Source organism: Culicoides brevitarsis, chromosome 2 (genome assembly GCF_036172545.1).
Source record: "Culicoides brevitarsis isolate CSIRO-B50_1 chromosome 2, AGI_CSIRO_Cbre_v1, whole genome shotgun sequence".
Lineage (NCBI taxonomy): Eukaryota > Metazoa > Arthropoda > Insecta > Diptera > Ceratopogonidae > Culicoides > Culicoides brevitarsis.
Genome location: NC_087086.1, coordinates 14051774 through 14079438, shown reverse-complemented (window position 1 = coordinate 14079438; position 27665 = coordinate 14051774). Strand labels below are relative to the sequence as shown.

General features: G+C 24.7%; 2 protein-coding genes across 2 annotated transcripts in view; one reads left to right on the top strand and one right to left on the bottom strand.

Annotated features, from left to right (window-relative positions):
• Window positions 1–27665, bottom strand: part of LOC134832929 (pseudouridylate synthase RPUSD2-like) — a 228279-nt gene that overhangs the window by 137739 nt on the left and 62875 nt on the right. The gene's annotated exons all lie outside the window — the stretch shown is intronic.
• LOC134829271 (transcription factor Sox-3) lies at window positions 23786–25713 on the top strand. The gene has a single exon (XM_063842289.1). It carries the CDS (start codon window positions 23971–23973, stop codon window positions 25333–25335), a length of 1365 nt encoding a protein of 454 aa, XP_063698359.1. The 5' UTR covers window positions 23786–23970; the 3' UTR covers window positions 25336–25713.

Below are 27665 nucleotides of genomic sequence, written 5' to 3'. Positions count from 1 at the left end.
ATGTTAAAAATTAGCACAAATTTGAAAAAAAAATTAATGATCATGTAAATTTTTTTTTAATTCATGAAAATATGTCTTATGATCAAAAAAAAAAATTAAATTTTAGATAAATTAAAAAACTCATGTTCAACCAATAAAAATATTTTTTATAAATTAATTAAATAAATTAATAAAATTATAAAATTAATAATTTTTTTTTTTTTTTATTTTTATATATTTATCTAAAATTATTTAAAAATTTGAAATTATTTTATAAATTTTTAAATATTTTAATTTTAATAAACTTAAAATTATTAAAATAATTTTAGAATATTTTTTTTTTAATTTTTCGAAAAAATAAATAAAAAATTCAATGAGTTTAATTCTTGTATTTTTTTTTAAATTAATTTTTAAATTTATGAAAACACATTCTCGATTTATTTATTTTTTTTATATTAAATTTAAAAAAAAAATATTAAAAAGCACTCTTATCTCAATTTTTCCCTACATCGCCGAGTTTTGAACATTTTTTTCTTTCTATTAAACATTACCATATAAAAAAACGAAGACGAAAACACAAGTAGCAGTAGAAGATGGAGAAAATCGATGAAAATATAATTTGCCTTGGGTTTTGGCGATAAGAAGATCATTAATTTTTTCTCATTTTTTTTTTTTTTTCACAAACTTTTCTTTTTTTTTTTTTTTGCTTGTTCATTTATTTTTGTGTCATGTGCGACACAAAAACACAAACATTTTAAAATAATGCTCGGAAATTTTTTATTTTTATAAACTCATGGTCGACGAAAGATAATAAAATATGAATGCATTAATTCATGTGTGCGTCGAAAATTTTCCTGCATGCCTGCACTTTCTAAAATCTACCTATGGTCGAATAAATTTTTTCAAAGCCCAAATGCATTTTGTGTGCAAATAGCAAGCAAATAGTAATTATCACACGTTGCCCGTAGCTCGTCGTCGTAGAAAGCGGAAGGTTTGTTGATGATGATGATGATGTGTTTTACCTCCTTTTTGAGATTGACGTTATTTTAGCTATTATGCGTGGCGTATATTTGGATCCATTCATCTACAAAATCCCTTTTTCATAATTATCAGCGTTGGCTCAGTCCCATACAACGTACCACTGTGCTATAAATAACGGAGCAAGCAAGCATGTGGAGATTATAATTGCTTTTGGGTTTATATATGGGGACGATGCACGGTGTTCCAAAAATTAAAAAAAAAATGAAAAAAAATTTAAAATTATTCTAATTATTCCAAACCAAGCAAATTATATTTTTTTTAATATTTAAAAAAAACTAATGGAATTTTTTTCACAAAATTTGGTCGAAAATCTAAAAAAAATTGATATTTGACTTAATTTAATTTTTTATTAAACTTAAGTCAATTAAGTAAAAACAATCTTTTGACTAAAACTTAAGTTAAAGTTTAAGTCACATAAGTTTTCCAAGCTTAAGTTTAAGTCAAAAATTTTGCAGCTCTGCAAAAATTTCAATGCCTTGACTTAAAGTGAAAAAAAAATACCTAAAAACTGTTTAGAATAAGAAAATATTCTTAAGTCAAAATTTTAAATCGATTAAGTCGAAACTTAATTTTTCGAACAAAAAAAGTATTTTCAAATATTCGTAATTTTTGCAAAAATAACTAATCTTAAATCAAAAACATAAATAAATTTTCGTTTATATATGTAAGCACTTAAGCTTAAGTCAAAATTTTTAATATTGACTTAACGACTTTGACTTAAGTCAACTTATTTCGTTTATTTTTTGTTTGAAGCTCAAATTTGAGCCCATTAAGTTAAGTCAAAATTTTTAAGACCTTGCAACATTTCTTTAACTTAAAACTTAAGTTTGACTTAAGCTTAAGTTTTTTTTATTAAGTCAATATTTTGCAGCTATTCGACTAGATTTCGGTAAAAATCATCAATTTTTAACTTGAAAATTAATTAACTTAAGAATTAATTTGAAATAAGTCAAATTTAAGTTACTTTAACTTAAGCTTAAGTCAAAGAAAATTTTGACTTAAGAAGTTTTTCAAAGTTTTGATAGAAACTTATAAAAAAAATTATTTTTGAACTAATTTAAACCCCACTGTGAGCCAATGTCGGTGCCAACAACAACAACAACAACGACGACGAGAGAAGTAAATTGGTTACCCAAACAAAATACTAATGAACGTCAATGCTATTCGGGGGGAACGATAGAATGTAGCAAAAAAAAACATTTTTTTTGATTGATACTGTGTGTACGTTTCTGACAGGGCATTTTGATAAGCAATTTTCGGTACGACAGAGTCAAATGAAGCCATTTTGTTTTCATTTTTCACTTTTATTTATTATGATTAAGAGAGAACTTTTGATTGGAATTTTGCCACCAACGCGTCACTTTAATTCCCGTCGTACGTAAAATTTACTTGACCATCAAGTGTGCATTAAGATAACTACTTTTCATTAAAGCGGAGACTTTCGTATCTGATCATGCGCAATTTTTGCACAAATTAAACTGTTTACATGTACAACTTTTTGCACACGCAGCTTATGATGAGGATGATAAAAAAAACAAAATGAGAAAAAAAGGAATGGCGTTCATTTAAATATTCGTAGAATCACACTTTTTTCTGCTACCTTTATTTCCCGCTTTTGTGTAATGAGAGACTGCGACTGAAAAGTTTATGAGAAAATTGTAAAACAGCAAAAAAAAGTCTTGTTATTGTATTTCCTGTCTTTTGTTTTAATGTTGATTGTATTTATTTATCATGATTATAAATGTTTAAAGAACGATTTATTCACTACCTCGAGAGACGGAGAGAAGAATAAGTGTTGAAACACGTCACTTTAAGGCGAATTGTCTTCGTTTCTTTTGAGTTTTTGTGTGGAAGTATTTATTGATGATCGTCATGAACAACAACAACAACAACAAAGAAAAGGGAATTGATAATGAATGTTGTGCAAAATAAAAAAGCAAGTCACTATGGAATCGTGCCTTTCTGTGTCATTATCAAAAAATACGAGAAATCGATGAATGTTAACGAACTACTAAAAAAATTGGTTTGTTGCGTGTTTTGTTGTTGGTTTTGAGGAAAATTTTTATGAATTTTTTATAAAAATATTTTTTTCTCTTTTATTACTTTTTTTACTTGTTGATTCTTTTTATTAAATATTTAAAAATTACCTAATTTTGTATAATTTAGCTATTTTTTTGTGAATTTTATATTTTTTTCTGAGATATTGAATTAATTTTTGCTTTTTTCATTATTTTGGTTCATTTTTCGATTGAATTTTTTAAAAATTTTATTAATAGTAAAATTAAAAAAATAAATTAAAATAAAATAAAATTTAATTCAATATAATTAAATTAAATTAAAGTAAAATTAATAAATAACTATTTATTTAAATTATTAATTTTATTTTTGAAAAACAAAAAAAATATTTCTTAATAAAAATGATGAAAAATATTTTTTAATTTAAATTTTTATTATTTATTATATTAAATCAAATTATTTTTTTTTTTTAATTTTTTTTTATAAAAAAAAAACTAGAGAAAGTGAGAGACGAATAAAATAAAATTAAAATTTAAAAAAAAAATGCGGGAGCCTTCCCGAGAAATATACTAAAATTTTGAATTTTTATGAGAAAATTAGGAAAATTTTACAATTTAAAAATTTTTTTGAAATATTTAAAAAATCATATAAAATTGATGAATTTTTAAAAAATTTGTTAAAATTTTTTTATGAAAAATGTTTTTTTTTAAATTTTTTTTTTGAAAAAACTTTTGTTAAAAAAATTTTTTTTTTAATCTTTTTTTTTTTTTGAATTTTTATGAAATGATTTTGAATTAAAAAAAAAAAAAAATATTTTTTTTTAGGTTCTTTTTTGAGGATCTTTTTGTCTATGAAAGAAGTTAAAAATAAAATAAAATCCCATTTTCAAAAAAAAAAAAAAAATAAATAAAATAAAATTTGATTTAAATTTTTAATATTTAATTATAAAAATTTAAATAATTTAATATTTTTAAATTAATAAATTTATTTAAATTAAATAAATATTTTAATTTATTTAAAAATTCTAAAGTTGAGTTATTTTTCAATATTTTCATTTTTGTAAAAAATATTTTTTCTCTAAATTTAATTTTATCAAGGCGACAAAATTAATCATTTAATTCCAAATTTAACCATATGTCAAAAAAAAATTTAAATCTGTATCTTTTGCACATCTAGATTAAAAAACAACAAACAAACAACGAAAAAAAAAGTTGCTATGGATATTCCGAGAAATAAATGCGATCGAAAGCCACTCGGCGTAAATAAATAGTCTCCGCTATTTAGAAACATTTGATTTATATTAAAGAACAAGGGGTTACGTTACCGCCAAAAGCTGTTCGCCACCACCCTCGTAGTTGGAAATTAATCTGCTGCAGTCGAACAACGCACGGAGAGACAATCTGGAATGGTGGCAACAAGATAATAAAATTTTCATTTGATATTAAATTATCATGTGGGGTTAATGCTTGACAGGGTGCAGAGTAATAATAATACGATTAGATGATTGCATCAATATGCTTAGTTTCAAATTCAATTACAATCTTCAAATTTATTGTCGGGATGATGCCGTTGCCGTTGCCGGATTAAGTAAATACTCTCGTCGAGCCGTAATGAGGAGCAGTTTCCACAAAAAGGTGCGAGATTTGCGTGACGACGACAATTAGAAGTCTTTTTAATTAAGTGCTGCCGTTGCGTTTTGTCTTGAAGAAGCATAACAAGCGGCTTTTAAAAAAGTTCTGTCATTAGTGTTATTGTGCAATTATTATTATTTATATTCATAATTCGCGCGATATAATAGGAAAACACATCGTTACCGCGTGGAAATATAAAAGCATCCGTTTTGATTTAAAAAAATTTTCCCATTGTTTGTCGCACACACTCGTGTGAAGTAATTGCGTTAAAAAGGTGTGAAAAATAATTAAAAATGCATTCATATAACTTAACTTGAGATAATTACGACACAACTTCTTAATTACACTTGTCCATTGTGTTCTTTCTCGCTTTTTGCCTCAACATTCCATTGAGACATTTTCTCGTCAAATTTATTATGATGAATGCAATTTTTCACGTTGGTGCTTCAGTGTTATTGCAATGCTTTCACAAAAGTATGAGTAAAAAAACTAGGGATATAATTTATTAGAATAAAAATTTTGGAAAATTTATAATTTATTAGAAAAAATTTTTCTTTTGAATATTAAAAAAAATTAATAATTTTTAATTTTATTTATTTTTAATATTTTTTTTTTTTATAAAAAAATCTAACTTTTGAAAATTTTAGAAATTATTAGAAATAATTTTTCTCTTGAATATTAAAAAAAAATAATAATTTTCAATTTTATTTATTTTTAATAATTTTTTTTTTATAAAAAAATCTAACTTTTGAAAATTTTAGAAATTATTAGAAATAATTTTTCTTTTGAATTTAAAAAAAAAATTAATAACTTTTAATTTTATTTATTTTTAATAATTTTTTTTTTATAAAAAAATCTAACTTTTGAAAATTTTTATTTATTTTTTTTTATTAATTTTGGAAAAATTAAATTTTATTTTATTCTTATTTTTTTTGTTTTTATTTTTTAACATCAGAAAAATTTATATAATTTTTCTCTTTTGAGTTCCCGTTATATTTTTGTTTTTTTTTAACAAAATTTAAATATTTTTATTTTAAATTAAAATTTATTCTTTACCGAAATAAAAAAAAAATAAAATTGCACATAAAAACTGCCAAAATATTTTAAAAACACATAAAAAAGAAAAAATGTTTGTTAAAAATTTTTACCAAAACTTAACTTCAATATTTGTCACTTTTTTATAATTTTGAATTTTTTTTTCTAAAATATTTACCTTACCAATTTTTTTATTTTATTTATTTACTTTTTTTTTATTTTTTTATATTTTTTCATTATCCATTATTAGGTATATTTTTATTTTATTTTATTTTTATAATTCATAGTTTTCAAAAAAATCACAAAAAATTATTTTGTATTTTTGTATTTATTATATTTTTTCAATATTTAAAAAAAAATCAAATTTCGCATAAAAATCTCATTTCACAAAAAAAAAATCATCGTCCATTTTGCCTCTAACCAACATCATGACCATCTCTCAATGTATCATGTGAACAAGACACTTGACTTAAATTAGCAATAATTTAATGAACTCAATCAAATCCACCGAGTCCGGGACACTTGATGTTTCGACGCGTCTCTCTACAGAAAAAAATGGCACTTGAAACGCTAGAAATGCGCATTCTATGTTTATTTTTTCATGATCGGAATAATAAAAGCTACTCCGACGTAGAAGTTGTTGTTGGGCACTTCACTTTCTCTCGCTCAACACTCGCGCTGTGCATGAAAATTTTTTTTTCGTGTTCATCCACCGGATGATTCTCCTCTGTGCGACTATCCACAGATAAATGCCTGAGCTGCGATTATCTTCAATTGGATATAATTTGATTATGTTTATTACGGAGTAGACAATATAAAACATGGCAGAGGAGATGCGTTGACCATCATCATCATCATCTTCATCATCGACATGACAAATGTACAACGTTGTGCTCTTTATTACGTTTTATTTCGTATCAAAAAAAAAATTATTCTCTCCGAAGAAATTATTTTTTTTTATAATGAAATGGTACTTAAAACGCACTGAGAAAAAAAGACGGAGAAATTCGTTTTAATTCATCTCTTTAAAAAAAAAAAACTTTTTATTTCTAGTTTTTCAGATGAACGGAAGTTGCCCATTTGATTAAAAATATCTCGATTAAATTAAGCATTCGAGTGAAAATCTGCTTGTTATGTTGTCTTCCACTCTCTGCGATGCCAGTTAGTTAGCAGAGACTTTAATGAATGATTTTTATCATTTTTACCACATCTTCTACTCCAAGTAGATTCACAAACTTTTCTTATGAAATTTATATTATGAGTGAGTGTGTTGTGTATAAATATCAGGGATTCTCATTAAAAACTTTTAGATTTTATTTGTATTTTATTATTATATTAAATTATAACATCTTTTTCTATTATATGGCACTTTCTCTCCCTGAGCGTTGGAGCTGTGATAGTCACATCTTTGTTCGTCATTGCTTTTATTAAAGTTTTTTATGGGTATCAAGAATTTTTTGTTTTGAAGTTTTTTTTTTGTTTAAAATGTATTTGAGAAGAGCTTTTAAATTAAATTGTATTATTTTTATCTTTATGTTTCCAGATTTTTTATTTTTTTTTATTTATTTTTTTTAAATATTATTTTTTTTTTAATTTAAAAAAAATTAATTTATTGATTAAAATCATATTAATTCTTCAGTACACTTTTAAATTTTTCAATTTCAAAAAATTTTTCATTTTGCTCAATTAAAATTTTAAAAAAATTTAATGGCAAAAATAATAAAAAAATTAAAAAAAAAAAATTAAAGACAGTAAGGAAATTCTAAAAAAAAATAAAAAAACGCGAGAAAACTATAAATAAAAAATATTAATAATAAAAAATAGGTATTTTACAAAAAATTAAAAGAATATTTTATAAAAAAATAATTTAATTTTAAATAACGAAAAATAAAATATTTTTTTTTAAATAAATAAAATAAAATAAATAAATTTTTAAGAAATGAAAAATAAAAAATTATTTTATAAAAAACTATTAAAACTTAAAATAACGAAGAAATTTTTAATTTGAAATTTTTAAATCATTCTTTTGTTTTTAAATTATTCATAACATTTTTTCAAATTTTTATTGAATTTTTTTATCCTTTTTTTTCAATTTTTAATTTTTTTTTTCAAATATATTATATGTAGGTATGTGTATAGTATTTTTTCATGAATTTATAAATTTAATAATTTTATTTAAAAAAAATTTCACTATCAAGAATTTTTTTTAAAACCTTTAAAAAAAATATTTAAACTGAATAATTTTTTTATTATTTAACAAATTTTATGAAAATTTTTTATGTCAAAAATTGCACGGAAATTAACTCACTTTAATATCGACGAAAAACCCGCGTAAAATTTCTTGATGGAAAGAGGAAAAAAAGAAATGAAGAACGAAGATATTTAATATATTTTATCGAGGAAAAATGCGCTCAATCATGCAAACATTATTAAAATTCCCAATTATTGCTGCACTGTTTCCACGGTTTTTACACCGCACATTTGTCATGGTAAATCATTTGGTGCGTGCTGCATGACTTGCTGCCTGCCAAGTCGTCTTGCAACGAACGAGTCACAATATTAATAATAATAAAAAGCAATCAAATTCACTGGGGTAAGAAAGAGACGATTGTGCAAAAGTGTTGAAGAACCTCCTAATGGAAAGTAATTAGAAGTGCTAATACTCCGAATTCCACACTTGACGCAAAAAAGGGGTGACACAAATTGGTACAAAAGCCTTTTTCTTCATCGTTCAAACAAATAAATGGAAAATTGATTGATTGGCAATTACTTCGAAAAATTGCGTTTTTCCATTAAAAGTCATGAGAAACTGGATTTTTTTTTGAGGTTTTTGAATGTCAAATATTTTGAAGGACACATGTCTGAAGCAAGATTTGACTAAAAATTTAAACATAAAGTAAAAACACAGATGTCCCAACAATACAGCCTTGATTGACGAACGCCGCCCTCTCTTACAAGGAAATAATAAATTTTAAATCATACGTCAAAACGACGTCCCAATATTTTTAATATGAAATTCAAAAATTTTTAATGAATGGAATGGAGTCATTGTGTTCGAGAACGGCAAGAATGACATGAGATTTTGTAATAAATAATCAATGGTTTTGACATAAAATTTTGTTATGAATTGTAAAATATATTAAGAACTTGGAATCAATTTTTTTTTTTGCTAAATGAGGAAGAAAATTTTTTATTAAGGATATTTTTCATTTTATAAAAAAAAAATTAAAATTAAAAAAATTGAAAAAAAATAAAAATTATTTAAAATAAAATATTATTTGTTACGTTTTTTTTCTAATTAAAAATTTTAAATATAATTTGTAAGACTATTTAATATTTTTCTAAAAACAAAAAAAAATAAGTTTAAATAAAAATAAATTCAAGATTCTGACAAAAAATATATAATAGATTTATTAATAGGTTTATTATTAAATATTTTTATTTTATTTTATTATTTCAAAGAAAAATCAGAGCTCCATAAAATTTTTAAAAATAAAATAATAAAGCTTATTTTAGAGGTTTGATTTTAAACCATTAACGCCAAATTATTATGCAATAATTTATTTTTTTCTTATAAAAACTCAAGCAGATGTTAAATTTTTTCTGGACTTTCCCGTTTCGTGAGTCCTTCAGTTTTTACTTGAAAATAAAAATAAATTAGAAATAAAAAATTGTTAGGTAGTTAAAAATTTTAACTAAATAAAAAATTTCATTAAATTAAATTGAAAATTTTATAATTTTTTATAATTTTTTTCAATTGTTAATTTTTTAACCATTTATAACCCAAAATTAATTAATTTTTTATAATAATAATTGATTTTTTTTTTATAAAATTTTAGCAGCTGTAAAATATTTGTCATTTTTTTTTCTAGACTTAAAAACAAAAATAGTCAATTATTGTTTGATTAATTTTATATAATGGAAAATAAAAAATTTTTATGAAATTTTAAAAATAAAAATTTTAGCTTAAAAAATTTTAATTAAAAAAATGTATATTTTTTAATATTTAATTATAATTATTTAAAAAAAAAATTAATTTTTCTTGAATATTTTTATTATTTTAATATTTATTTATTTATTATTTTAATTATAAAATTATTTATTTTAAAAAAATTATTTTAATTTTATTAATTTTTTTATATAATATATTTTTATATATTAAGCAAAAAAATGCACATCAAAACGGAAAAAGATCCTTCAACTTCTGCAATTCCGAGAGATTTGCAGGCCACACTCGAACACGAAATCGATCTTAAAAATTTCCCAGAAGAATTTAAAAAAATAATTTTTATTGCAATGCAATGCCTCAGGTGGTTTTGTAATAAAAAAAGGCAACGTGAACCATTTTGGACAATAAATATTTTATTTTTATTTTTATTTATTGTCATTATATTTGTTTCTCCAACAACAACGATCAACTTCAACCAATATGACAATATAACAACATAATAGATAAAACTAAAAATTAATGATATTGTGGATTTTTTTTAAAGTTTTTTATTTGTATTTTTTTTTACTTGAATTGCGCTCGATTTTTTTCAGGTAAAAATAGTTTTATTTTTCAACAAAGAAGATTTTTCCATGAATCACGTTCTCCTTTTCTGCAAGTTGTTGGGTCACAAAAATGCAGTAGGAGGGTTCCATGCATCCTTTGTCACACATGAATTTATTAATGAAAAAAAAAAAGAATTCTCGATGATATATGGATCAATTTTTTTTTAGATTTTTTTTCTTGTATGCGAAGGTGTACCTGTCTTTTTTTTATTATCTTATAAAGGGTACGAATTTTTTAAGGTTCTCAAAAAATAAAAAAAAAATTAAATCCATGGGAGGATTGCAAGGAAATTATCTGCAGTTGTCTAAAAAAATAAATCTTTTGTTCTCAACACTTGAAAGTTGCTTAAAACAATCGATGCCATAAGGTGAAGAAATAAAAAAATGGTAGACAGCGTGGCATCGTTGTCGGAGGAGCGCGAACTGCCAGACAGAGTGACGCGCTCGCCGCATGAAATTCTAAAAAAAACTAAAATCGATTAATCATTCTCGTTTGAGAGAAATTTACCGCTTCAACCTTTTCATCCACTGACCGGCCGTTCAGAAATTCCTCTGATCATATTCGATTAAATTTTTGTATTTATCGGAAAAAAATCTCGCAGCAAGAAAATCCTTATTAAAAATAATTTCTTTAAGAATTAAAAGACTGACTAATGACCAAAATGTTTTTTTTTAACTCATCATCATGATCGTCATACGTTATTAATCATATTTTTAAGTCATCATCTTTCATGTTTTTTCTCGTCTTTGTTGCTCTCCCTTTGACAAGAATCGTGTTTGTATCATTTCAGTCCAAATACGCATATTAAGTCATAATTATCATCTCCTGTAGCAAAATAAAAAAATTATTTTGATTAATCATCAATTTAATTTTAAATTTTTTTATAAAAAAAAATTCAAGCCCCTTTAATTAGAAGCAAATTTGTCCTTTTCTTGTCTTAAAAAGATAAAAAAAAAACAAGAAAAAAATATTAGCAGGGAAAATCCTTGTTAGACTTAATCAAGCAGTACTAATCAAGACATTTGCATATCTTTTTATTTAATCTCTGAGTGCGTAAAATTTTTCTCGTCGCCACGTTAGCCCTCGTCTCGCACCTTTATTTAAATTCGTATCTCCAGATTTGTGTTCTTGCTCTGATTCTGTCATTAATATTCTTTTTTTTTCATTCACGAACGAAGCACGACAACAATTGTAAAAAAGATTTCTTGACGCGCATTTAAAGAGCTACGAGAAAAAAAAATTGTAAGACAAAATCTATTCAAATATTTTGACATGAAAAATATCTCTAATTAAAAAGTGATTTTTCAAATGTTGCAAGAGAACTTTATTACGAGCGATGGCTTTTTTGGTGTGTTGATGATGATGATGACTTTATGCTGATGATCTAAATTTAAAACTTTTTTGTTTAGTTAATTTTACTGTTTCTTGACATGTTAATTTTTTTAAAAATATTTTGAGTTTGTTCTGACAGTTTGAGGTCCATTGTAGGTCATTTGACAGTTGATGGTTGGGCAGATGGTTTTAAAATATGACACGAGAGGAAAGGAAATGTTTTTTTTTTATTTTATTTATTTTTGAATCATTGAATTAATTTAATTTTAATTTCAATTATAGTTTTAATCATTTTTTTTTTTTAAATTTCGATATGAAATCAGCAAAAATAAACAAAAAATAAATAAATAAAATAAAAAATAAAATAAACAAAAATATTAAAAAAAAAATAAATAAAACATTAATAATAATAAAATATTCTAATTTAAATTTTTTCTCAATTTTACGAAGCATTTCTAATTTTTTGTGTACTCAAATATTTTTTTATAGAAAAAAAAATTATAAAATATTGTTTGATTTTCTTATCTTTGCTTGTTATTTTTAATAAAAAAAAATAATTAAAATTTTTAAATTTTATTAAAAAAAAAAATTAAATTAAAATTAATATTTTTATAAAAATTTTTAATTTATTAAAAAATAATTTAAAATTATTATTATTAAATTAATAAATTAATTAAAAATTAATTTTAAAAAAAAATAAAAAATTTTAAAAATTAATTAAATTAATAAAATAATAAAAATTAGTAATAAATTAATAAAAATTATTTAAAATTTTTTTAAAATATTTTTTTATTAATTTTAAAAATTGATTTAAATAAAATTTGTTTGTCAAAAAAGTCATAAATTATTTATGCCTTAATTATTTTTTAAATTTTTTTAAAAAAATTTCATTTAAATTTAATTTATGAAAAAAAGTCATAAATTATACAATGCTTTAAATTAATTTTTTTTTCATTGAAATTTTAATTCTATAAAATATTTTTTTCTGATATTTTTTTAGATTTTTTAGTTGAAATGAAATAAAATTTTAATTTTTGAATTGAATTTCATATAAAAATTGTAACTTTTATTTTATAATATTTGACTTAAATTGTTAAAAGATTTGAATTGTTTCCTTTTTCTTTACAGAAAACTTTCATGTCTTTTTCTGCAATTTTTACAGGTGTTCATTCCTGAATTGAATAGAAAGTCATAAATTGAGCAAAAATTGTCTATTGTTACAATTTGAAAGATTTTTTCTTATAAGAAGGTCAACTTTAATTTAATTTTACGCAAAACTCTCATCAAAGAGCTCAAAATATTAAAAAAAAATTAAAAACAAAAAATTTAAGAAATATAAACTTAAAACTTTGAAGAAATGCCGTGAAAAAAAAATTAAATTCGCTACAAGAAGAAAAAAAAACGCCACTGGCTTCCATCCAAACAAACGACGACATTGTTATTTTCTTTCCTTTCGAATTTTATGTTGCGCGAACCTCCTTATTAATGGCTTCCAACTTACTTCTCTCCTTTTAAAAAAAAACCGTGTTAAATTATGTTAATCAAGAGAGCAAAAAAAACGACGACGACGACGTAAGATAAAAAATACAGGTTTTTGCTTTCGCTAGATTTCTTTCTTTCAAAAATAAATTAGGGGATAAAATCACCCCTTGCGCGCATAAAAATTAACATCTGACGCAACCTGTTTTACTAGTTTTTCGGTCAAGTCTTGAGGTTTGCGAGACAATTTTTAAAGAAAAGTTTTTTTTTTTTGAAAAAATCTGAGCTTACAAAATTAAAACAAATCGCTGTAGGAGTAATTTTTTTTGCATCCTTAAAGTCCTTACAAGACGACGAACGACGAAAACAATTGCGACACACAGGTAAATGTTTCACTCCGAAGAAGAAGAAAAAACATTTATCATTTTGAAAAATCGTCGTTAGTTTGCTGAGACAAAATCCTGAAGAAAAAAAAATGAAGACGAAGGAGGTAAGACGAAAAATGGCAAAAATTTCGTGTGTGTGCATGGAGATGTGTCTAAAGGATAAGAACGAAGGACGTAGAGAAAGGCACAAAAGTTGATATATGGTTCTTGGAAGGAGGATAATAAATTTGCGCAAAATTATTGTACTGGTGCTCCGATTTTTGCTCGTTTATTTACAGCAAAAAATAAAAAAGGTAAATGTCACAAATTTAAAAAAAAATTACGGAAAAAATAAAAACACGGTAATTTTAGTGAAAATTTGCAACAATAATCTTCCGGGATAAATCCATCATAAAATTAAAATTCTTAAGCCTTATCAATCAACGTCCTTCGCATTTTTTTTAATTTTTAAATTAATTTTTTTTTTGCCATTTTCTGTCAATTTATTCATCAACTATTTCATGGAAATCATTTTGCAGACCACCTGGAACCCGAAAAAAAAATTTCGTAAAAATTATTGTACCTGATCCTTATCCTTTTGTCCTTTTTTTACCTGCAATTTTTTTTCGAGTTGGGGGTAGAAAATTCAATTTCACGACAGAAACGCTCAAAATCGAGAGATTTGCTCAGATGAACCAAAGGAAATAATTGAAACTAATGGTAATTGATATCAATTTTTCAATTAAACGTAATTGCTTTGACAAACGGACGACTAACAAGTATCATCAATTAATGTCGTCGTCGTCGTCGTTGTCGCCAATGTCCATGAAAAGCTGACTACAAAGACGGATAAAATGCGCCCCAAGATACAAAGAAGAAGAATTTTCTTTGTCTATTTTCTCTCTTCTATTTTCGCTTTGGCGAAGAAAACCAAACAAAATCCAAAAGGGAGTCATAATTGGAGCTCATAAGATGCGGTATTTTTGCGGTCTTCGGTGTGCAACTTTTGTAAAAAGGACTTAATTAGTCTTGGATTTTGTCTTCCATGTCGTTGCATAATCCGTGCCGGACAAATTTTTAAGAGAAGAACAAATATTAATGCACAGAAGCATCGAAGACGTCGTTGTCGTCGGCGGCGGCGTTTCTTTCTTCATCCCATAAGGCTTTGCATAAAAAAAAATATAAAAATATTGTGCAGTGCAGTAAAGTTTAAAGATTAAAATTAATTTAATTCTGAAGTGAACACAAAAATTTAAGAACTTTTATTAATGCTTCGCTGAGTTTTCTCTGTCGGAAATATCTTTCAATGTTTTTTGTTTGAAACATGTCTTGAAACAAAAAAAAAAATATGAAGATTTTTGTTGTAAGATTTGTAAGTTTATATGATTTGAATTGCTTGAGCGTATTTTAGTTTTAATTTTTTTTTAAATTTTATTTTTTTTTTTAATTTTCTATTGTTTTAATTAATTAATTTATTTCAATTTAAACATTTAGTTAAAAATTGAAATAATTTTTTTAAATTTTCTTAAATTTTAATATTTAATCTTATTTAATTTTTTAATAATTTAATAATAATTTTTCTAATTTAATTTTATTTCAATATTTTTTTTTAAATTGTTTTAAATTTTTTTATTTAATTTTATTAATAAATTTAATTAATTAATTAAATAATTTTGAAAAAAAATCTAAAATTTAAAAAAAAAATTCTTTAAAAAATATAATTTCTAAAATAAAATAATTTAAAAATAAAATGAAATGTAAATCTTTTTGAGTAATTTTTTTTAAATTGATTAATTTTTAAATTAATTTCATTTGATCATTCTAATTTATTAAATTATTTAATTAATTAATAATTAATTTAATTTATTTTAAAATATTTATTTATTTATTTTTTAAAAATAGTTTATTATTCGAATCAATTATTTAATTAATTAAATTAAATAAAGTAAATTTTTTATACATTTTTTAAAATATATTCCTATTTTTTTTAGATTGGAAACTAATTTTTTTTTTGTTTCATTATTATTTTGTTATTTAATAGTTCGATTTTTTTTAAAGAAATTTTAAAATAATTTTATTTATTTATTTAAATTATTTTTATTTATTTAATTTTTTAATTTATTTTATTTTTTTATTTTTTTTTATTATTTTATTTTTTTTATTTATATTTATTTTATTTTGAATTATTAAAAATTTTATTTTTTTTATTATTGTGTTGTTTAAAATTAATTCGATTTTGGTTAATAAAAATTAAATAAATTAAAAATTAATGTAAAAAAATAATAAAAATTTTTAATTATTTAAAATAATATTTAATTTCATATTTAATTATTTAATATTTATTTTATTTTATTTTAATTTTATTTAATTAAAATTCCATATTTAATTATGAAATTAATATAAATGTTTTAAAAATATTTTTAATACTCGAAAATTTCTACAAAAATTTATGAACAGACATGACAGACATTTATGACATGAAAAAATTTTTTTTAATTCTTAAAATGCCCTTAAATTACACAACTCACAACATCATCATAGTTCAAGAGCAGAAATCATAGAGCAAAAACAATAAATATTCCCACATGGATCTATTTACACACCGAGAAAATAAAACGAGAGAGAAAGAGAGACGAAGATGCAATTTTTGATAAAGGTCGAAAATGTTGCTCTGCTTTGCAGAAGTAATTCGATAAGATAACCTCAACCGTATTAAATACCTTTTTACTTACCGGGAACTTCTGTTGATTTCCTTTCCTGATAAAAATCGTTCCTTACTTTTCTAATTCGATCAAAACTCAGGTAATTGGATATTTGGCCTTTATTTTTTTTTTGTCTTCGGATCAGATTCAAAAGTTCATCTTAATTAAGAAATTTTAGTCAGAATCACGTTCGAGGATTTATCGGAAATTTTTTCACGTATTTTTGCTGTCCAAACCTCAGACTGAACATAAGAAGCGGATTTTTTGTGTAATAATTTCCAAGCAGCATGAAACATTCGTCTTGTCGAGAAAATGTATTGAATTTCACCACACTCTTTATTAAAATAAAATATCAGGGTAATGTAAAAATAAAATTGCACAAGGGAACGTGCAGGCATGTCGTAACATAATTTGAGCGAAACATTACGCAGCATGTTACGTGGATTCAGCCGAACTAACCAACGGAACGTCGACGACGAAAAAAAAGAGGAAAAAATATTTCGTTCGTGTAGAAATTCGGGATTCAACAGAGTTTTTGATTGACAGCCTTTCTGATGATAGATTGTCGTTGGTCTTTCCATGAATGTATGACGACGCCATTTTTTCAGGTCTATCACAAATTTTATGAATGGATGAAATATCAGAAAAGGAGAGAAAAATGAATGAGAACCGAATGATGGTTTGACAGGCTCCTTTTTAATATTATTTTTTGAAAAACTTCCCTCATCGCCTTACTTGGAATCGCCTGTTCTCCTTTTTTTTCAAAACAAAAAATCGTTTGTCACGTAGTACTTGGAAGCATTTTAAAAAATGAATTAAACTAATGGAACAAACTCAATTTTTATTTTCCACACATTTTCATAAAAAAAAAAAAATGTTCGAGAGAGAGAAAAAATAATGGAAATTGTTGCACATATTCACATGTAAGTGCTTTTCTTTTATTTATAAATAATACTAAACACATGCTCGAGTTTGTTTTTACCTGTTTGCTTTCACGGCAGACATGCAATGAAAAGCTATTTTCTTTTCAAAAAAAAAATTTTTTTTTCGATTCAATATTCACTTGAATCGTGTTTGTTTGCCAATATGTGACACATTGAATGCTAAAATTACCTTTTTAATGGAAGTGCCTTTATTTATATTGAATGACGACGATGACTTGATGAACATTATTAGGCGACTTGTGAATGGCTCTTGGGCTTTTATTTTCCGATAATTACGTAAAATTTACAAAATGGGATTTTAAAAATGCTTTCAAGAAAAAAAAAACAAAAACAAGGAAAAGAAGGATTGAAAGTTCCAGTCATAAAATTTAAATTTTTTTAATGTTTTTACCTACCTGGAAGGCGAAGTTCACGCAAATTTCTCCGAAAACAGGTAATTAAGAGACAGCAAGACATCCAACTGTGGTTAGTTTTGCATTTGTGACCTACAAATATTTTGGGATTGTAAATCAAGCGCCTCCTCCATTTTTTTTTATTTTTGGTACGTAAGATGAATCAGATTGGTATCAGAACGCAATTATGCTGTTTACGAGAACTTGAATGAAAAAAAAAATTGTTCAACTATTTTTTTTTTTTGGGAATATGAAGAAATCTCATGAAGTATGAAGCATATATTTAGTGCGTAAGAAGGAATGAAAGCGGAAACGAGTTCTCAAATTACATTGCAATTAAAGTTATATTTTAATTCAACGTACGTACTTTGATCGATGAGAAAAAAATTTTAAGAGGTTGATGCGATGGATGGAAATGTTTTTAAATTATTCCTCCTAAGTTTTATTTTAAATTGAAAATTAATTTGGTTTTTTTGAATGTAGGTTTTTTTTAAATTTTGTAAAAAATGTTTTTATTTTATTTTATTTATTTTTTTTTGCAAAAATAATTAGAAAATTTCTTAATTTAAAAAAAAATCAATTTATAAAAATTTGTTAAACTTTAATATTTTAGAAATTAATTAAACTTTTTAAAATTAAATAAGTTTTAAAGCACAATTTGAATTACTAAAATTTATTATTTATTTAAAATTAATTAAAAAGAATTATTTTTAAAAAACATTCACAGACAAATAGTTGATTTTGAAAAATCTTAAAAAATATTTTTAAAGATTTTTATTATTCGAATTTTTTAAATTTATTTTTTTAAATAATAATTTAATAATTTTTAAATAAATAAAAAAAAATATTTAAATTTTGATAATTTATAGAATTTTTTATTCAATAAATTTAATTAAAACATATTTTTTTTCGAAATTAATTTAAAAAATTTTTTAAATAAAAAAAATTTATAAATTCTTATTAGTAAATAAATTTTTGAATTCAGATAAAATTTTAAAATTAAAATCATAAAATCAAATTAATTCATAAAATATTAATTATTAAAATTATTTATTAATTATTAATTAATGGATTATTAAAAGCTTAAAATTTAAACTTAATTATTGATGTTTTATAATTTATTTAATTTTGTTATAATTAAAATTTTAAAAAAAAATTTTAAATTTCAATTTTTAAAATTAATGAATTTCCAGAATATCAATTAATTAATTTTTAAAAAAATAAATAAATTTTTAATTATTTTTAAACGAATTTTTTTTATTAAAATTATAAAAAAAATTTCGATTAAATTTGGTGTCGATTATAAATATTTTTATATTATCAAATATTTTTATTTAAAAAAAAATATTGAAAAAAAAAATTAAAAATTTTCAAAAAATTTAAAAAATAAATAAAATTAATTGATTTATTTTTTTAAAAATTAGATTTTTATATTAATTTTATTTAATTTTAAATTATTTTTTTATTTAATAGTTTTTTTTTAATATAGAAGGAATTAATTTAAAAACTAAAGATAAAAATCCAGATAATAACTGGATTTAAAAAAAAATAAATATTTAATGACACAACCCCATTTCAACAATTGCACCATCCTAAAGTAGCTACACTTAAACCAGAAATAACTCGAAAAAAATAAAATTGTCGCCAACCAAAAAAAAAATGTTGCAGATACGAACTATTTTGTGCCAAATGAATGTCCACTACCAATATGGATGCCCGAGTAGTGTGGCGAGCAGCAAAAGCAAACCGGAATAAGATTTTCGAAACTTTTTCCATCCTGTTTTTGACACGTTTTGCATGACAATCATTTCCTCTGCTGTCTGCTAGCTGGACCATCGAGCTTCACTGTGTCACATCACATGACATGCCGAGCGAGCAAAACATTTTTATTTCATTTTATTATTAAATGAGAATTTAGACAGATTTATCGACAAGAAACGGTCATTCACGCAAAAAGAGGAAGGAGAAAGATGGACAAGTAAATTAAAATTTTTTTTTTGTATTTTCCAAAGAACGCATGAGAAGATACTCTCTTCATAAAAATGCATTGAAAACTTCTGTGTGTAACAAATTAATTAATTTCAATAAATAAACAATAAAATTAGTGATGTGACATAACTAATTTGCATTTGAATGGTTTGCGTAAACCCTTCTTTTAATGTTTTTCTTATGACATCGACACGACTTGTCTCTCGTCTTGCCATGACAAAAGAAGAAAAGGAAGAAATTGAAACAAAAAAAAATGTAATTTTCAGTATTTATCAACAATAAAAACTCGAAATGTGGCGCTACACCCCTTTTTTCGCATTTTTTCAATGAGATAGACTAATAGACAATAGTTATTACAACAACAATAAAAATAAAAGATTAAAACTAAACACGTACTTTATTGCCCGAAAAAAAAACTATCCCGAAAAAAAAATTATTATTTTTTTTTTTCAGAAATAAAGTTAAAGGGTACGCGTCTTTTCCATTTCATTTCTTCTTTTCTTTCTTTTCCACGATTTTTTTTTTCGCTTGAATTTAATAAGTCATAAAAACGGTGACGACGCAACAAACAAAAACCACGTGTTCCTTACCTTTTTTCGAAAAAATCATCAGCGGGGTCTTTTTCTTTCGTAAAACAAAAAAAAACTCCCGATTCTCGAGGGGTGAAAAATACAAAAGTAAAAGTAGTCGCGGAGAACCGGTTTCTCAGCAGCGGTCGAGAAAAAAAGCAAATTTCTTGTAGCGTCATCGCCATAATTTAGAGGACACCTTTTGAACTTTCTTTTTCTACGGATTTTTGATACACGGTGATTTTGTGTGAAAATTTCTCGCGATAACCAGAAAAACGGGAATTTTTTAAAATAAAACTTGTTTTTTAATGTCTTTTGTTATCTAATAAAAAAATCTAATAAAAATTTATTTTTTTTTTCTTTTTAGATGGACATTGATAGACCGCGATGATGGAAAAAGAAATTTTATGATAATTTTTCAATAAATTAGAGGTAAGTTTTTCATGAGAACCAAAAAATTTTTCTCATAAACGAAAAAAAAAATATAAATCACGGAAGTGCATATCAACGATGAAGAAAAAAAAAATTCTAAATAAAACTTTTTTTTATCAAAAAAAGATAACAAAAGAATAATTACACCGTAAGAAAATTCAATTATCTCATCTCTTTATTTCAATAACAACAAACGCGACATAAAAATGTAAATAAATCCAACCTCAAGATTCTTTTTTCTAATTTTTTTTCGTTGTTGTCACACAATTATCATTCAGTTAAAGAGAAAGATAAATAATCAAATTACGTTGCATTACAATTGCATTTTTATTTTTTTTGTCCTCGTCATCGGCATCAATGGGAGAGAAAGGGTGCCTGTGTGTGCGCTGCTCCTGTTTAAACACTTAAGGAAATTGACAAAACTTAAGTGACTGTGAAATTATTATTATTTACCGTGGCTTAAGTTTTTTGTATTTTTCTTTATTATTATTTTTTTTTTTGAGATTAGAAAAAATAGTGATATCGCGTTACTTTTTTTTATATCTCAGAAAAAAAATAATGAATAATTTTAAAAAAATATTAAAATTAATATTAATTTTTTTTATAAGTAATAATACATATATTAATTAAAATAAAATTAATAAAATAAATAAAATTAATTTAAACTAAAACTTTTCGAGAAATTTTTTTATTTGATCATTTAATTAATTATTTTTTTAAGATAATCAATTTTTTTTTCTTTTTTTGTATTATTTTAAAAATATTTTATTAAAAAAAGAAATAAGTAAAAATTATTAAAACTAATTCTTCATAATATTTTATAAATATTATATTTTTATTAATATCTTAAATTTAGAGTTGTTTTTTTTTATAAAATAAAAATATTAATTAAATAAGTAAATAATTAAATGACATAATTTAGTCAAAATAAAAAAATATTATTATTAAAAAATATATTTTTTATTTTTTTTTTTTAAATTTATTTGATTAGTTTTATAATATTTTTTTATTAAATATATTTTTATTAAATAAACTAAAAATATTTTATTAAAAAAAAATTAAATAAAAGTCATCCAAATTAATTACTGAAAATTTAAAAATTTTATTTTTTTATAAAACAAAAAATATTTTGAAATATTATAAATGTTTATATTAAAAGTTTTATTAAAAATTATTTTATTGTTCATTATTATATATTTATTTATTTTTTTAATATTTTATATATTTTTAAATATTATAAAAAATTAATTAAATTTTAAATTAATTATTTTCCCAATTTTTTTTTATCAGATCTCTAGATAGCAAAAAAATAATTTTCAAGCTAAAATAAAATTTATTAATAATTATTAATTTTATTCTATTTTTAGTATAAAAAAAAGTTAACTTAATATTGATAAAAAAAAAAATAATAATAAAAATAAGTAAATAATAAAATAAAAAATCAATATTCTACAAAAAAAAACAGCAACAGCGCAACAACAACGAAAAAAAATATAATAAAAACGAATGAAATGACAATTTTGACGTATTAGACGTGACAAGAAGCGAATCTATTTGTGATTCTCTGCCTCTACTCTCAGTCGACATTGATAACAAAAAAAGCACGAGAAAATTACGTGAAATAAATTCATGTCGCGTATTGCTGCAATATTATATTTTATTCTACATAGACGACTGTACGACGATGATAGTTTTTGTCCATCAAAATTTTTTGTGTTGATATTTTTTTGTTGACTGACTTTTTTTTTTGCACACATACACCGCCAACGACGAGGCACGCAGCAACATTCCTTTATCGGTTATTGGGGTGACTTATTTGTAAATATTCTATTATTATTGTTGATCGAATATATATAGAATAATAATAATAAAAAAAAGAGTCTGAAGGGCAAATGTGTTTTTAACACTTGATTGAATTTAGTCAGTGATTTTTTTTTTGCGTTTCATTTGATTTTTATTCTCTATCGATCTCTTGCTTTCGGTGTACATCGTGTGCATTGTTGATAAGTGTCTGTGTCGCTTTTATTGTGAAAAATCGCAGAACGGAGTGACGGGAAAGGGGGATATACAACTTTTTAAAGTAAGTATATAGTTGAGAGCGGAGTAGAAATGTTGTCGAAAAGGAAAGGATTTAATGCAGTGAATATTAAAACATTTATTTCAAGAGACTTGTTCCTTCCCTTTTCTTGATGTAGTGGAAACCCTTTTACCAATTTCTTGTTTCTTTTTCGTACATCGTATGCTAATGTGTGCTCTAAAATGCAAATCATATTAGATTCAGGTGGTGCAAAAGGACTCTCGTTGCGCAGAGAGAAGAGTTTCGACCTGTTTTTATTTTATTATTAATGAAAAGGCCTATTCGGGAATTTGTCATGGTTGCAAGTGTTTGATTATGTGAATGACTTATCACCTCTCTCTCTCCTCAGACTGCTTTTTTGTGTGTCATAGACAAAGAAAGGCAAAAAAAAATCAACACTTGACATTACATCAGTAATTGTAAAAAGCTAGTAATAATAATACGCATTGAGAGACATGCGAGACAAAAGATTTTATATTCTATTATTTGGTTTACAGTTCATTGAATCAGGCTAATGCACCCATATTTTGAATAGACTCGAACTCTATTTTGTATTTTTTTTCCTCTTTCACGTTGTTGTGCAAAAATTACACATGGTCAGACCTTCAAAAACCTTGAGTTGTTTAGTTTGAAATTTGGTTCATCATTCTCTTTAAGATTTTTTTTTTGTATATTTGAAAAAAAAATTGAAAAGAAGAATATGAAGCATAGTAATGTTGTAAAAAAAAGATGCAAAGGGGAAAAATTTTTTAAACCAACTAATTTCTGCTTACTGTTTGGAAAAAAAGCTGCTTTCTATGAGCTCAAATTTATACAAGCAGTTTGAAAGCAATTGCTGACATACTGCTTTCTCGCTTTTTTGTCATTCTCTCTCGCTCTCTCTTTTGTTTTTGACACTACTACTAACGCATGTAGGGGAAACTCTACCACTCCTATCGCCGCTGATTGGCTGACGCAGCAGCATTGCCGATTCAAACGGTAGAGATCAGGTTTTTCGGAACAACAGATTTTCTAAAGTTAACAGAAAGGTGCTCTTTGCTTTAGTGTATGGAGGTATTTTTTCGAAGCTCTCCGTTTAACCTCATTTACTCGAGCAGTATTAAAAAAGAATAAAAAAAAATCTAAGAGAAAAACGGAAAAAGTTTTATTATTTATTTGTGTATTTAAAAAACAAAATAAATAAAATCCAAGAAATTAATGGAATAAATAAATAATAATAAAAATCCATTAATAATAAAAAAATATTAAAAAATAAAAAGGATAATAAGAAAAAGTGTTGAAGAATTTTTAAGATACAAAAAAAAATCAATGAAAAAAATATTACAATGCACGTACATTGTAAAGTGGTGATATAGAAAAAAATTAAAGATAAAAAAAATAATTGCGAGACATTGAAAAAAAAATACTTTAAAAAAAATACAAAAGAAGAATAATGTTGACTATGGAATCTGACATGAAAGGGGGAATTTTACACGCGACAATGCCCCCACATCACCCGTCATCTTTGCATTCGCACGGCTACGGAAGTCTCGGGCCCCTGTCGATGATGAACTTGGGCCAGCACCAACAACAACACTTAAGTCACACAAATAACTACCATTCGCCGCACCAAGCGGGCATCAGCCCCGGCAATTCTGTCGTGCAAAATACTTCGCCATCCGGCATCCCATCCCATCACATTTCCTCGAGTACGGGACACGGGCATGGCGGGCACGGAGGGCATCATATGAGTGGCATGAACAATAATAACAACAACACATCCGCCAGCAAGGCAGCTGCTCAAGCAGCAGCGGATCGCGTCAAACGTCCCATGAACGCGTTCATGGTTTGGTCACGAGGGCAACGCCGCAAAATGGCTTCGGACAATCCAAAGATGCACAATTCCGAGATTAGTAAACGACTGGGAGCGCAATGGAAAGATCTCAGTGAAACGGAAAAGAGACCATTTATTGACGAGGCAAAACGTTTAAGAGCCGTTCACATGAAGGAGCATCCCGATTACAAATATAGACCACGACGAAAAACCAAAACGCTGACAAAGAACAAGGAAAAGTATCCGATGGGTGTTGGAGGTTTGTTGCAAACGGGCGAATCGACACAAAGCACAGGCGGTTCGACGCGTAACTCGTCGTCGCATGCCAGCTCGGGAGCCCAAAGTACGGGCAGTAATCGCGATATGTATCAAATGCCACCGAACGGATACATGCCAAATGGGTATATGATGCATGATCCGTCTTCGGCAGCAGCGTACCAAAGTCAACAGCATGCCGCTGCCTACATGAGCAATTATCCTCGCTACGACATGAGTCAAATGCATTCGGGCAGTGCCGGGAGTCTCAATACTTATATGAATGCGGCGGCAGGTTATGGCATGTATGGCACAGTTTCCGGTGGTCAAACGTCGCCCTATAGTTTGCATCAGGCGCCCAGTTCTCCGTACAACAGCTCGAGCGGCGTACAACAACAAGCACCTGGATCACCATATGGCCTCAATCAACAGTCCTGCCAAAGTCACAGTCCCAGTGATTCCAGCGTGAAATCCGAACCGGTATCGCCGAGTCCCACAAACAACAATCTCCTCAAGCAGCGCGATTATGTGCAGCAGCAGCAGCAACAACAAGTTGTTCAGCCAGCGGGCGGCGATCTGAATCACTTGATTAACATGTATGGCGTCCCGGAGGGCATGCAGCAAGAACACCAACGCAATCTTATGCATCACTACCAGCAAAGTGTGTCGCCCGAACTGCATCAGCAACAACAAAACCTACGGACAATGGCACCCCTAACGCACATGTGAGACCTCAATGAACATCACAACTACATGAACAATAGCGCTTCGAATCTTCATCCCTCTTCGAGACTCATGCAACTTGAAAATAACTTAATTATGGACATTTCGACATCCTTATAACTATTCCGTATTCCAAAAAGTAATTAAACAAAAAATTCATGAAAAAGTGCTCTGAAACATTTTTCCTTTTTTTGAAAAGTTATTTTTGGGGATAGAAGTGTGATCAAATGAATTATCAAAAAAAAAAAAAAAAAATATGAAAAAAAATTTTTGAAAATATTTTGTAAAAAAAAGTAAAGTGACTCGAAGTTACAAAAGACGACGAACCTCGAAGTCCGCCATCATCAACACCATTAAAAGTTGGTATTTGAACTGATTTTTGTACTTGACATTTTTTCATTTTCTGTTACAAAAAAAAATTATTATTATATATTAATTATATTTAATATTAAGTTGTAAAATGATCAAAAAAAAAATTCTTATGAACTGAATAAATATCTATTAGTTTAAAAATGATTTTTTCTTCTTCTTCTATCAGACATCATGGCGTCAAAAAAATTTTTTTTTGTTTTCTTTAATTTTTTGATAAGTACTGATTTAATCAGAAAAGCTTAAAAAGTAGAAAAGCAAAAAGAAAAAAACAAAAGATTCATATCAGTAAAATGCTTCTCATTATAACACTCTTGTTTACACTATTCTTTTAATGTAATTATCATGTCATGTCTACAAGCAATTTAACGTATTAATTATCGTGAAGTAGCGCCTTATCATTTCATCTCCGCACCTCCTTCTCCATGCGTTTTTCATGTTTGGACAATTTTTTTTTGTTCTCTTTGATGTTCAACTCTTTCATTTTTTTTTTCGCAACTAACAAAGTCGTCTCTCTGGGTACTTGAAATAATAATGATAGTGTAAAGTTATAATTAAAAAGAAGAGGAAAGTAGGAAAAAATTTCAAATAACATCATCATGTTAACCATAGTAATAATAATAATAATTGTTTGTTTATTTACTCAAGTGATGCACTCAATTAAGTTCTTAATGAATTATTATTATAATGACGTCTTTTGAAAGAAAACTGACGATCATGTTGATGAGAAGAAGAAAAAATTCAGTTCAGAGAAACAGGTCAAAAAAATCAGAAAATACAACTTTCTACCCTTTTTATTGTTGCAAAAAAAAAAGGATTTTTTGCCGTCGGTACTTTTTTTTTACACAAAATATTTTCAAACCCTCTCTTCTTCTAACAAAGTATGTTGCATCTTTGTGCAATAAAATTTTTGTGCTGGTCACAAAAAATAATTGTTGAAAAGAGTTTATCCCAAAAAATAATAAAAAAAAATTAAATCACCTTCATTCCCCAAAAAAAATTTGATCATTTTTAAAAAATAAATTATTAATTATTACTTGAAGAGTGGCAAGTGCAGAAAATTTGTAAATAAATGTAATAATATTATTTTTTTTAAATAATATTGTTCATTCAAAAACAGTTTATTAAAAAAAAAAACAAAAAAAAAGATAAATAGTAGTTTAAAAACAAACGCCAAACAAATATTTACTTTAACTTTTTTTTTGTTTCATTTGTAAATATAACATTATAATGATAGTTTAATAAACAAATAAAATATAATAATTAATTTAAAAAAAAGAAGCAACAATAAAACAGTATACAAAAAAAGAACAAGAAAAATCTTGGCAAATAAAGAGCCTTGATATTTATAAATATATATAAATAAATAAATATATTAATAAAAAAAATAAAATAATTACTAAAAAAAACATAGGAGCAAAATTAAGTAATTGATAATAAATAAATTAACTTTAATCGAACTCATACAAATTAAAAAAATAAAACATAACTTTATAACAAATTATATACAACAAAAAAAAAACTAGGATAGGCCAAAATAAACACATCGGATACAACAACACAAAAAAAAAATGTCATTCTTAAATTATTTAATATTATTATAACCTTAAATTAAATTAAATCGTAGATAATGACCCCGCGCGAATCATTCTTCTTCTGTATGTTTATCGAATTATTAATATTCGCACTCTTGTAATTATATTATATTAACTTGAATATTAATAATTTTACACAAACACAAAAAAAACAACTTATAAAATCTAAGGTATAAACAGAATATTCAGTAATTCAGACTGAAACTTTCTTAATTTTTATCTTTTTTTTAAGTTTTATTTTTGTTTTAATTTTTATGTAAATATTGATCAAAAAAAATATACTTTTCCATGAAAATAAACGATATTATTAATAGATATATATTAATATAAAAATGATATGTATAAAAAATATTAAGGACAAGTTTTTCAGTT